This window comes from Vulpes lagopus, chromosome 3 (assembly GCF_018345385.1).
Source record: "Vulpes lagopus strain Blue_001 chromosome 3, ASM1834538v1, whole genome shotgun sequence".
NCBI lineage: Eukaryota > Metazoa > Chordata > Mammalia > Carnivora > Canidae > Vulpes > Vulpes lagopus.
Window position 1 is genome coordinate 154,597,727 of NC_054826.1, and position 13,225 is coordinate 154,610,951.

General features: G+C 34.3%; 1 protein-coding gene across 13 annotated transcripts in view; it reads right to left on the bottom strand.

Moving 5' to 3' along the window:
* The window catches only part of ADGRL2 (adhesion G protein-coupled receptor L2), a 189,913-nt gene that overhangs the window by 25,526 nt on the left and 151,162 nt on the right, over window positions 1–13,225 (bottom strand). For all 13 annotated transcript variants that reach the window (XM_041750517.1, XM_041750514.1, XM_041750516.1 and 10 more), the window contains 3 exons: window positions 11,691–11,874; window positions 828–953; window positions 350–555 (listed from right to left, as the gene is read on the bottom strand). In XM_041750517.1, coding sequence (XP_041606451.1) covers window positions 350–555; window positions 828–953; window positions 11,691–11,874 — 516 coding nt within the window. The remainder of the gene's footprint in view (window positions 1–349; window positions 556–827; window positions 954–11,690; window positions 11,875–13,225) is intronic.

A 13,225-nucleotide genomic window follows, 5' to 3' on the forward strand; every position in this document is an offset into this window, starting at 1 on the left:
TAACAGTTAATACTTGGCTATCCTGCTGTTAAGGTAAGAGTTAATTTTCATTCCAAAACAAATTACAGTCATTTACATTTTCCTGTTGATTACTGAATTAGCTTTCATTAAGAATACACTTAAGTTCTAATAATCACTGAACCAGGCTCATTTAATTTTATGTTCACAGACTTAAATAAACTTATGTCTCTGACCTAGTCCAACATTTGAAATTCAAATGTAAAGGTCTTTTCTTTCCTCTCTGCCATCTCCTCATTCCCTCTCTCCCCATCCTCAGCGTGCCAGGTTTTGCTTTCCTTCCTCACTGGTTTTATAACCTTCCACTACTTCATTAGCATATATAACTTACATCAATGTGTGGCAGGGTAAAAAGCACAGGATCTGTCAAGTATACTCGGCTGGATTCTTTATTGATTGAAACTGAAATGACGTGGGAATTCACTGCAATGGTGCTATTCCGACCAATAAAGTCAGCACCCAGTTTTATGGTTGCATTTTCTGTACTAAGAAACTGTCCCAAACTCCGGTAAATGATGAACACCAACTTTGCAAGCCCTAGGAAGGTAAAAATAATCATATGCCTTTACAGGAAATATGCTTAAGAATAAACAAGGTACATTCAATTAAGAATAAAAGGGAAAAAAATCCTTGTGGACTCTTTATTTAGATTAAGTTTCTTGGGAAAGAGTAAAGCGTTATTTTAAATCTGCTTTTAAATGACAGGCAGTATTGTTATATTAGGAGTCATATATTCGGCATTTTAGGATTAATAGATTTAAATGAAACAAAAAAACACCTATTTTTTAAAAGACTCTGCTCCATCTTACCGTTCCTGCTGTTCTGTTTGACAGTATTTGCAGAGAGTTGAATTGAACTGCCAGCTCCTTTGATGCCCAGAGGAAATTTAAAGTCTTGGACCTGTCCTTCTGTACTGAGTACTGCAACTTCCAGAACTGGATGAGGCAAAGAATAAGAGGGAGGAAAAAAAGGGCATTCTTTAAACTACAAAGAAGCAAATAATAATTGCATGAAAACCACTGCCTTTTCCTACTCCACAAATTTGACTGTTTCTTTCAACAAAATCATGAACAAACTAAATTACTCTGGGTGGTCTTAAACCTTGACTACTCTAAAATAGTTTCATATAATAATCAATATTTTTTCATAGTTTTGTATCTTTTGTAATCAACTAATTCCACAGTTTAACCCTATGAATATGAAGACAGCATGAATTGAAAACACATAACTTTCAAAGTTTCATTTATATTATTAAAATACACAAACATATTCAAAATGATTTTTTTTGGCTTTTTACATTAAATAACTTTTCAATGAATATTCCTTGACAATGGCAAAATGAAATATGAAGTATAAATTTGAATGCCTCGATTGCATGTATGTATTTCTTTCTTTGTATATGATACATTTTAATTGACACTGAGACTGCATAGCTCAATGTTACAATACTTGGTTTTATCTGATTTCTAAATATGGTGAGACTGGTGTAGCATGTTTATGAAAAAATGTCTGGCATTATTTAAAACTTTCCATTAATTCTCACTAATAACTATTAATATTTATATATTTCAGTAGGACAAAATAGGCTGTGTGTGCCAAATCTGGCCTGCCATCTCGTTTTGTAAATAAACTTTTAAAATACATCCATGAAAGGCTCATAGGCCTATTGTCTATGGCTACACAATGTCAGTTAAGTATCTGCAACCTAGACCACGTTATCTAGTTGCCTAGAATATATAATATTTGGGCCTTTATAGTAAAAGTTTACTAACCACTGTAATTTACTCCAAAGTTCAAAAATTCACAGAAAGGGAAACAAGTTGACACATAACACAAAGGACATTTACCTAATCAACAAAACCAATGTTGCTAAACTTTGTTTCAAATAAAATAGTCATAAACATGTCTGTTGTAATTCCAATAAAGTTGTAATACTTTCCATCAATATTCATCTAATTTTTAAAAAGAATGGAAAAGTATTATTGTTTCTACCAAAGTCAATTATTTTATACTAGTAATCAGAATATATCATTTTATTGTTGAAATGAGAGGAATTATATACAAAACTCATTAGTTTCATATAATTAGAATTTTTAAAAGTAACAAATACTTTTATTTTTTTTAAAGTAACAAATACTTTAAAAATAATTCAATAAATACAGTCTGTACATCTTTCTCTGAATTTCACTCTACTGGTGTATATTCTTGTATAGCTATTTCTATACCTAGACAAATATATGTGTATATGTTTGTACATATATAGAGATATGATGAATTCACCCACCCTCTTTTTACAAATATGGGCTTATATCAATCATTACAGTAACTTTTGGATAATAATTTATTCTTTTTAATCTTTCACAAATTTGTTCTGTAAAGTACAAATAGATTTAGTTGTAAATATGGAATCATAACATCAGAGGATTTTAAAAGCTATTGGACCACACATCAAGCATCTGAAATACATGTTTATAATAAGAGTCATATAAATCTTAGAGTTCTATAAGCTGCAGAAGCTGGTTAAAATATTTATTTTATTGGTTTTTGCTTAGGAAGGATTAAGCAGGTGGCTAAGGTGATCTCCTCTCTTCATATCAGATTCCATGCATGTGGGAAGGAGGAAAAGTGGAGGAAGAAGAGAGAAAAATATAACTTAATGTATGTCTCACTCTTTTTACACTGAAAGAGACTCTCAATTATTAAATTCTCATCCCCCCTCCCCCAATTATTAACTTTTCTTAAAGCAAGACAGAAGACAGGGTGAAAGACTGAAATCCTTTGAGTTTTCATGAAAAGTTTCAAATATAGGCATACGTGTACAAACAGGTAATTTCTTTTTAAAGATTTTGTTTATTTGAGAAAAGAGAGAGAGAGAAAGAAAGAGCATTAGGCCACTAAGGGCAGAAGGAGAGGGAGAAGCAGACTCCCTACTGAGCAGGGAGCCCCATGCAGGGCTGGATCACAGGACCCTGAGATCATGACCTGAGCCAAATGCAGACGCTTAACTACTTAACTGACTGAGCCACCCATGTGCCCCCAAAGAGTTAATTTCATTCAACAAATATTTACTTATCAAATGTTAACTTCATTCAACATATATGTTTAAAAATCACGTCCATAGCAAAAAAATTAATAATCTGAATTTTAAAAGAATTGTTAATACAGACCTTTGTAGAGAATCATCAATTTAATCTTAATAAATTTATAACAACAAATGAATTTAAAAACACACAAAAAGAAAAACTTCCCCAAAACAAAACAAAACAAAAAACTGACTAAAATAAATTAAAGCCCTAATAATTTATGACCATTAAAGAAAATAAGCTGGGATGCCTGGCTGGCTCAGTGATTGAGCATCAGCCTTTGGCTCCAGGTGTGACTCAGGGTCCTGGGATCGAGTCCCGATTGGGTTCCCCACAGGCAGCCTGCTTCCTCCCTCTGCCTATGTCTCTACCTCTCTCTGTGTCTCTCTCATGTATAAATAAAATCTTAAAAGAAAAAAAAAGCCAATAGCCAAATATATACTGAATCTTGAAAAAAACTGCTCTAGAATAGAGAGTGCTTTTCAACTCATAAGACTTGTATAATCTTGATGCATAAAACAGCACAAGGGAAGAAATGACAGGGTATTCTTTTATTAAAAGGATAAAAATATTTAATAAATTATACATACATTTTAAGTATAATATCTTGAAAAAAGTGAGTGTAACTCAAAAGGGCATTAGAAAATATACTAATGTAATTCACCAAATTAAGAAATAAAGACAAAACACTGTTAACCAAAAGAATTCAACAAATTCCAACACCCACTCAATTAAAAAAAATACTTCACAAAATAATAAAATAAAAGAAAGAATCCTTGCCCAGGTAAAGGTTTTGTAATCAGATAAAGTTTATCTATCTAAACCTACAGGCAAACAATGGTGAAAAACTCAAGAAGCATTCTTTTTAAGGTCAGGATGATTCCTATTATGGATTTTATTAGAATTGTATTAAAAGACCTAGCTAATGCAGTAATTCAAGAAAAAAGGTGTAGAGGTGCCTGAGTGGCTCAGTTGGTTAAGTGTCTGCCTTTGGCTCAGGTCATAATCTCAGGGTCCTGGGATGGAGCCTCACATCTGGCTCCCTGCTCAGTGGCGAGTCTGCTCCTCCATTTGTCCCTCCCCCCACTCATGCTCTCTCTCGTTCACTCTCTTTCTCAAATACACAAAATCTTTAAAGAAAAAAAAGAAAAAGAGAAAAGGTGTAAAGACAAGAAAAAAAGCAAATTGTTACCATTCACAGAAGATATAATTAACTGCATGGTAATTTTGAGAGAGATTCTATACATGATTTGAAGTAAAAGAATTTAGCAAGGGTGCAATCAGCAAAATCAACTGTGATCCTTGACACTGAGCAACAATTAGAATATGTAATTCTAAAAAAGATACTATTTACAATAAAAACAAATATTGCAAGTTATCTAAAAATGAGCCTGATTTTTAAAAGTATGAGATATTAATGGGGAAAATACAGAATTTTATTAGAAGGCCTCACAACAAATGGAGAATTATACAAGATCATATTTGGGAGACTTCAACAGGCAAATAAATCTGTGACACTTCTTTCAAAATCAATCTATAAACTCAGCCTAAATCTTCTTTTTTTTAAAAAAAAATTTTTTTTTATTATTTATTTACGAGAGTCAGAGAGAGAGAGAGAGAGAGAGAGAGGCAGAGACACAGGCAGAGGGAGAAGCAGGCTCCATGCACCGGGAGCCCGATGTGGGATTTGATCCCGGGTCTCCAGGATCGCGCCCTGAGCCAAAGGCAGGCGCCAAACCGCTGCGCCACCCAGGGATCCCCTAAATCTTCTTTTTAAATAGATTTTATTTTTTCAAAATTTTATTTAAATTCCAGTTCATTAACATACAGTGTAATATTGGTTTCAGGAGTGATTCATCACTTACATACAACATCCAGTGCTCATCACAAGTGCCCTCTGTAATACTCATCATCCAGTTAATCCATCCTCCACCCACTGCTCCTCCAGCAACCCTCCAGTTTGTTCTCTATAGTCTTATGGTTTGCTTCCCTCTCTTCTGTCTAATTCTAATAAAAATTCCAAGAAGACGTTTTTTGGGGGAAAAGGATTTTTTTGAGTTTGTGGAACTTGGCAACTGAGTTTTAAATTCAGATGGAAAAGACATGCCAAAACCAGGTAATTCCTCCAGGAGGAGAAATGATATTAATATCAGATATTAATATCAGATATTAATATCAGATATTATTATTAAAACAAAACAAAAGAAGCAATGGATAAACACACTTCTAACATGTACAGAAACATAAAGATATCATTACAAAGCACCGGGGAAAGGAATGAATTATGAACTAAAAGTACTGAAACAATATATTATCTATATTATCAAAACAACAACAACAACCCCAGAACACAAAAACCAAATTAGTTTCTTCCTTCATAACCATAAACGAAAATTATTTCCAGGTAAATTAAAACATAATTGTAAAAAGGCAAAGTTTTATCATTTCTAAAGTTACAGGATAACTGCAAAGTAGAGCAAATTTTCTTAAGGACAGCAAAAAGGAAAGTATTTCTTAATCAAGATACCAAAAGCAACTACCCTAAGAGAATAGACTGATCAATTTGACTTCATTATTCTGTAAAACAAAAGATACCATAAACAAAGTAAAAAAGAGAAGGCATAAAAAGAAAAAATGTTTTCAAACTATATAGCCTACAAAGAGCATCCAAATGCATTAACTACAGAGAAATAGATGCATAGGTAAAAGTGGAGAACAAATTCACAAGAGAGAAATCTAAAATACCCAATAAAGGCATGAAGTAATGTGAGAACTGCAAATTAAAACAATAATGTGATCAATTCAAACCCACTAGAATGGTAACATTTATGTCAATAACAAAGTGTTATTTAGCAAAAAGACTGATGGGGAGAGAATAATGGTGTTAACAGCTGAGAATATAAGTTGGTAAACAATATTAGAAAACAACTTGGCAGTATTTAATAAAGTTGGAGAATGGGCATGCTCAATCACTCAAAAATTCTATTTCTAGGTGTGTGTGTGTCCATGTATGCCTAGACAGGCACAAGGACATACCAAAACATCCACTGTTTCCTTATTATTGGCAAAAAAGCATAAACCACTAAAGTACCTATCATTGTGATGATATTTTAGCTCAATGTCATCACATCAATAATTGTGATGTATCTTAGCTTGAATAAATGAATAAACTAGCGATGCACATATTAACATGCTTAAGTATGAAAAACATAATGGCAAGAGACCATTATACAGCTACATTGATAGTGTGAAATCATTAATGTTAAGGGCGCCTGGTGGCAAGCATCTGCCTTCAGCTCAGGTCATGACCCTAGGGTTTTGGGGTTGGGTCCTGCATCCTCGGCAGGGGGCCTGCTTCTCCCTCTCCCTCTGCCCCTACCCCTGCTTATGCTTGCTCTGTCTCTCAAATAAATGAATAATATCTTAAAAATAAAAAAAAATCATTAATGTTAAAAACACAAAAAGTAACTGTTAAATATAGGTACTTGTAGAGCAAAATTAGAATAAAAAAAGCTCAGTAATGCTAGCAAACAAATTATGGATGATGGTTACGTCCTTCTTGATCTGATCAAGAAGGAGGGGATCCAGAGGGGTTACGCATTATCAGTAATTATTTATTTTTCCCAAATGTGAAACAAATATGGTACAATACTAAGAAGTGGTTCAGCTGGGTGACTGGAATACAGGTATTTATGATATTCTCTGTACCTACATATTCTGTATGCTTGAAATAATATATGCCTTGTTCAACAGATTTCCTGACACTAAACACACTTCATTCATAGGAAAGCCTCGCTCACAACCAATGCTGCAGATAGGATTTTAATATATTTTTCTGTCCTTGTATTTTTCAAATTCATTACCGAGTAGTGGTTGCAACGAGAGGAAAGGGGAAGAAAAGATAACATATAGGAAAAACTATGATCCCGGGTACAAACAATACGGAGTGAATTAAAGATGACAGTTTGCACAGCCAAAGCCAAGCCTCAATGGTGATGTAGCTTGAAGCAGTATAAACCTTCGCTGTTGTGGGCTTCTGTGACTTTGGAGGTTCTGTTACCACAATATATTTAAGCCTAAATTGACAATCATTTTGGCTGCTAAGCCCACTAGGAAAATAAATGATAGGGAATTTTATAATGGATGGATTAGGCTGATAGGCTGATAATACCTAAACCACCTAATCAATCATAAGATCACAAAGAAAGACAATCTAACATGTGCCTCTTTTATAGGATGCATTAGGAAGTTCTTGGGAGAAAACAAAACAAACACACTTAAACCTGACCTGATCAAGCCTCTAGATCCAATTACAGTATATATCAATCATGTAAAATGATATAGCGGGGGAAATAAAAAGCCAAATCCAGAATGTGGGAAATTTCACAGTACAAACCATCTGCTCAATTTCTTAAAAAAAAAAAAAGAAAGGAAAAAGTTTTTAAAAAGATAGAAATGACTCAAGCAATGTATCAAATGTACCACATAGACTTCTTTGTATCCTGATCAAAACAAATTAACAAAGCTTACCAAATTACAAAAATGAAATAAATGTAAACATACTTTTGTTATCTTTTGAATCTATTTTAGTTAATTCTTAAAAGTGTGAAAATGACATGTGTTTTTTTAAAAGCATGGAATGCATATTAAAGTATCTACAGTAATAATATGATGCTAAAATTTGCTTTAAAAAACAATGGTGAGGGCAGCCCGGGTGGCTCAGCGGTTTAGTGCTGCCTTCAGCCCAGGGCATGATCCTGGAGTCCCGGAATCGAGTCCCATGTCGGGCTCCCTGCATGGAGCCTGCTTCTCCCTCTGCCTGTGTCTCTGCCTCTGTGTGTGTCTCATGAATAAATAAATAAAATCTCAAAAAAAAAAATACAATGGTGAGTGAAATAGGAGTAACTAGATGTTGAAGGTGAGTAATTTTTTATCAACATGAAAAACTTCTGCTCCTTTTAAGATATCATTAAGAAAAAAAAATAAGGGGAATCCCTGGGTGGCTCAGCAGTTTAGTGCCTGCCTTTGGCCCAGGGCGTGATCCTGGAGCACGGGATCGAGTCCTGCATCGGGCTCCCGGCAAGGAGCCTGCTTCTCCCTTCTCCTGTGTCTCTGCCTCTCTCTCTCTCTCTGTGTGTCTATCATCAATCAATCAATCAATCAATCAATCTATCTATCTATCTTTAAAAAAATAAAAATAAAGAAAAGACACACTGAGGAAAAGGATTCACAGTACATTTATCCAGCAAAAGACTTATATAAGGAGTATACTAAGAATCTTCATAACTCATTACTATAAAAAGAAAAACAGCCCAATTAAAAATGGGCAAAATATATGGACACTTCCCAAAAAGAAACATGAATGGCCCATAAGCCTATAAGAGTTGATACGTTATCAGCAATAAACAACTTAGTGATTATACAAATGCAAAATAGAACCAAAATGAGATGACACTACAAACCACTCAAATGGCTGAAATTAAAAGGACTGACAATCCTAGATATTAGTTGAGGATGTGCAGTAACTGGAGGTTTCACAGCAGTTTCCTAACTGTAATAATACAGCCACTTGGGAAAATGACAGCTTTACAAATAACAGTGAAGGGGGAGCCTTGGTGGGTCAGCCAGTTAAGTGTCTGCCTTTGGCTCAAGGTTATTATCCTTGGGTCCTGGTATCAAGCCCCATGTCGGACTCCCTACTCAGTAGGGTGTCTGCTTCTGTCTCTCCCTCTGCCTGCTGCTCCTCCTGCTTGTGCTCTCTCTCTCCCTCTCTGTCAAATAAATAAAATCTTTTAAAAAAACAAGTAACAGTGAAAAAGTGGGGACGATGTAAATGCCTAATGAAAGAGTAAAAATACAAACAGTGGTGTTTCCTTATAATGGAATACTACTCAGCAACAAAAAGGATTAAACTACAGATGCTCTCACCAACACACATGAATCTCAGGAACATGCAAGATCGAAAAGAGCACACAGTGTATGATGCCATTCAACTAAAGGTCCAGAATAGGCAAGACTAAATTAATATAACAGAGAACAGATCGGTGGACAACTGGGGGCTAGGAGAAGATCTACTGCAAGAGAATAAAGGGCCCTTCTGAGGTAACAGAATGATGATCATGCTGTTGGTCACATGAGTATGCGTTTGTCAAAACTCATCAACTGTACACTTAAATAGCTCAATGTATTGTATATAATTTATATCTTCAAGTTAACTTAAAAAGGCTATAATCAGGGGTTCATGGGTGGGGTTCATTTGGTTAAGCATCTGCCTTCGGCTCAGGTCATGATCCCCAGAGTCCTAGGAATGAGCCCCGCATTTTGGCTCCCTGCTCAGTGCGGAGTCTGCTCCTCCTTCTCCTGCTCCCCTTGCTTGTCAAATAAATAAATAAAACACTGAGGTGTAAATCAAATGGTCTTAATAACCTAAGATATTGTGGCCATGCCCTGAATTTAGGTAAGAGCGTCAGGAAAGTGAGGATATAAAGGAATAAGAGGCTATTTTAGTTCTCGTGTCAAAAAAAAAAAAAAAAAAAAAGCTACAAGTCCTAGGAAAAAGGTAAATTCTTTCCTCATCCTAAATCGTGGATGATATTTGCCACAAAATTCTTTGTATTTCAGAAACAAACAAACAAAAAGGGTATAACTATGCTAGAAAATGTAAAATACCTTTCATACTGATTGTTCTTGGGTAATCTACATGCATATGGTAAGGTAAGGACATTATTTTTGAGAAGACAGTAAAATGTGTACTACATTTTATAAGAATCCTTACGCACAATATTCTTTTTTAATTTTTTAAAATTTTTAAAGATTTTTTTTTAGTTTTTTAAGTAATCTCTACACTCAACCTGGAGCTCAAACTCACAATCCTGAGATCAGAAGTAACAACAAGCTCTTTAGAGCTTGTTAAATCACCTAGCCAGGCGCTCCATCTTTTTTTAGTTAAAATTTAAAAAGTATATAGCATGAAGATTAATCGTTTAGAATTCTGAAAAACAGGTATTAAAAAAAATATATTCCTGGACATTTATATTTTCAGACTGTCTCAAACTGGCACAGAAATATCTCAGATAGCTAATAATAGTGTATCCTGTATATGTGAAGCTGATGGGAGTATAGCATGTCACCCTGGCCCATCAAATATTCTTGCACACTTGAGAGGGTATAGGAGGGAGATATTAGGTGTGTCTTTTTAAATAGCCATTGGAAGATCTTAAACAAATGTAGGTCATAACATGCCGCTTCAAATAATTGGCACGGTCTTAAGATGATTAGGTTTACACTCTTTTGTTCTTACAGGTACACTGCTGGGAAAATTTAAGAATTGTTCAAAGTACAATCCTAGGAATTTTGTGAGACTAACTAACAAATAAATTAACTAAAAATAGTGAAAGCTTTATAGAGAATCAGGGAGCTTTATTCATTTTTGCCTTATTACCAAAGCTCTGATAGAGCATCATTTTCCCTATGACCTGAATCCCAGATCATGGCCAGCCAAATTACATAACTTGACTTCATTTAATTTGGAGTTATTGAGTTATTTATCATCCCCAAAGCTCACAGTACATAAAAACATGATTTTAATAATACTTTATTTCTTCCTAAAAATTCAGTCATTTAAAATAAACTTATAAGTTTTTAAATTTATAAACTTAAAAGTTTTCAATTCAGTTATAAACTGATTCTACTATACACCTTTCTTTTGTGCATTTTAAAATACAAAGTCCCATGATTTAAGCAGGCATAATTAGGCAATTAGATATGGCATCCCACAGAGCAATATCTCATTCAGTATCTGTTGCACCAATGGAAGATTTTGGTGCAAGAGTTGTCTGTGTTCCCTTCTGGCTTTTATCTATTTTTTTTAACATTAATGCTTGGGAAACTTTTTTACTTTACTAAGAGATACTACAAATCTCATCTGAGTTCAACTTCTCTGAATAACCAACAATTCTAAATCAGTCAAGCCTAAATGAATATAATTTTACTGTACTTACTGTATTTTTTCAAATATCATCAAAAGTGAATTATAACTTCTCATGGCCAGCATTTAAATTCTAAATTGTGCTTCAAAACTATCTGCAGCTATTTTGCAATCTATGAAGCATGTATAGTCTGCACTATAGGAGATGTAGTTTGCTGACCACATTTTCACCTGAAAGCAGTTGTGTTGAGTATAAACATTTGGCTCAAATTCTGTGTGCCTAAAATATTTGACTGGGAGAACACATTCCAGAAAGTAATTTAAATTCATTAGGAACGTATTATATAAAATGGAAAAGCATTTGCCACAGTTCCATAGCAAGCACTTTCATTACTTACGCAATCCATATTCTGGCATTTAAGTACTCTAAGCCTCTTTTCTTTAATGATTTTTCAGTTGGAAAAAAAAAACTTACATAAAACCAACTTTTAAAAGATATAGACAGATTCGGCTTTCTCATTAATTTTATGAAGTGTGATCAATAATAATTTGACAAAAGAGAGAAGTTGGCTCTGGGAAATAACAGATTCAGAAGGGAAGCTTCATTCTCTTAAACATGTATCTTCTAAATCATAATTAAACCTGACAGTATGTTCACTTACCAATATTTTCTGTAGGCATTGAGACCCTGGTGGGTTCTACAAGATTGTCAGCCAGGACAAAAGCTCCTTCTTCCAATGTATCAAGCAACATAGTTGCTGTATGCGCTTGTTCAGAAGAATTCATGTGTTTCCATGATTCCAGAGCTTCAGGCCGCAGAAGATTGTCCACTGTGTCCACAATTGCCTGCATCCATTAGAAAACTACCATTAGTTTTGACTGCTTCTAGTACCAAGGTGATTTTCAATCACTGACTAGTGACAATTGTAATATTTATCTGTCATGATAAATGATACTCTTACTTCAAGTTGGAAGAACACCTGAACAATATATATCTGGCCAACCTGAAACATATCCTACCATTTCAAAATAAAACTAAAGATTAGTAGACTGCTATTTGATTATAAAGGGTATTAAATGTGAAGAGATGGCTTGTTTATACTTATCTAACAATATCTCCTTTGTCAAAGAGAAGTACAACCAATGTCAGCTCTTAACATGGATGCACGGTCACTCCTACTTATAACCTCAGGATTTAAATGTTCTACATAGAAAACACTGATGTCTCTGGAATAGGCTGATATTTATGCTTTAAAGTTAAACCATACTGTTTTATGGAACCTGAACTAGAATGATAACTAAAATTGTGCCTTATAACATTGCCTGCTTATACCACTGGGAAAAAGCCAAGATGATTTCAAAGTTTATAAATTATCTGTGAATATTTCGCTCTTCCAATTCCCTGTCCAGCTGGAAAACACTTGAGAGTATATCTTAGTTCTTAAACAATGATTTATTTGTAAAAGAATCAAGAGATCAAAACATTGAAACCTACACTAACAATTTAATGAAAATTTTTAATGAAATAATTTAAGTAGAATAAAATCTTCACAAACGTCCAAGTTGTGCATGTTCATATTTGTAGGCCTAGTTTATTACGAGGCAAAGTAACATTAAATAAAAAAATATAACCTAGTCAGTTAAGCAATTGAAAACAGGCTTTTGTACTGATACTTACAATAGCTATTCACTGACTACGGCTTGGACAGATGAAGTCACTAAGTTTATTTACTCTATCCCATTTACCTAGTCATAATATGTCATTAAGACCATGTATAAATTGTTTTGATCTATTGGTAATCACTGAGGGAAAAGAACATACACTGTGCAATTGTTGAACAACAATGAAAATTGCTAGTTTGAGGTACGATATTGAAATAAGCAGGGGGAAAAGTTGTTTGAAGCTACTGTCAGAGTAAGATTAATTAGCTTAATCCATCTTAATATCCTCGTTCTGTCTGCCTTGTGAGCCACCACGACCTTCCTGGCAGGTGGAAGATACTTCCAAGTGGCGTTAAAGGCTTTTTTCCCTCTCTAATGGGAGATAGAATAGTCAAAATGCTCACAGTGATACTGCTGCAGCCATTAACTAGAGTGGAACAGAAATTGGTCTGCTGAGGCCAGATTCATTAGTCACCAAGAAATACAGACTGGAGCCTCTAATCTAAGTTACAAATGAATCCTCTGTCACAAAGTG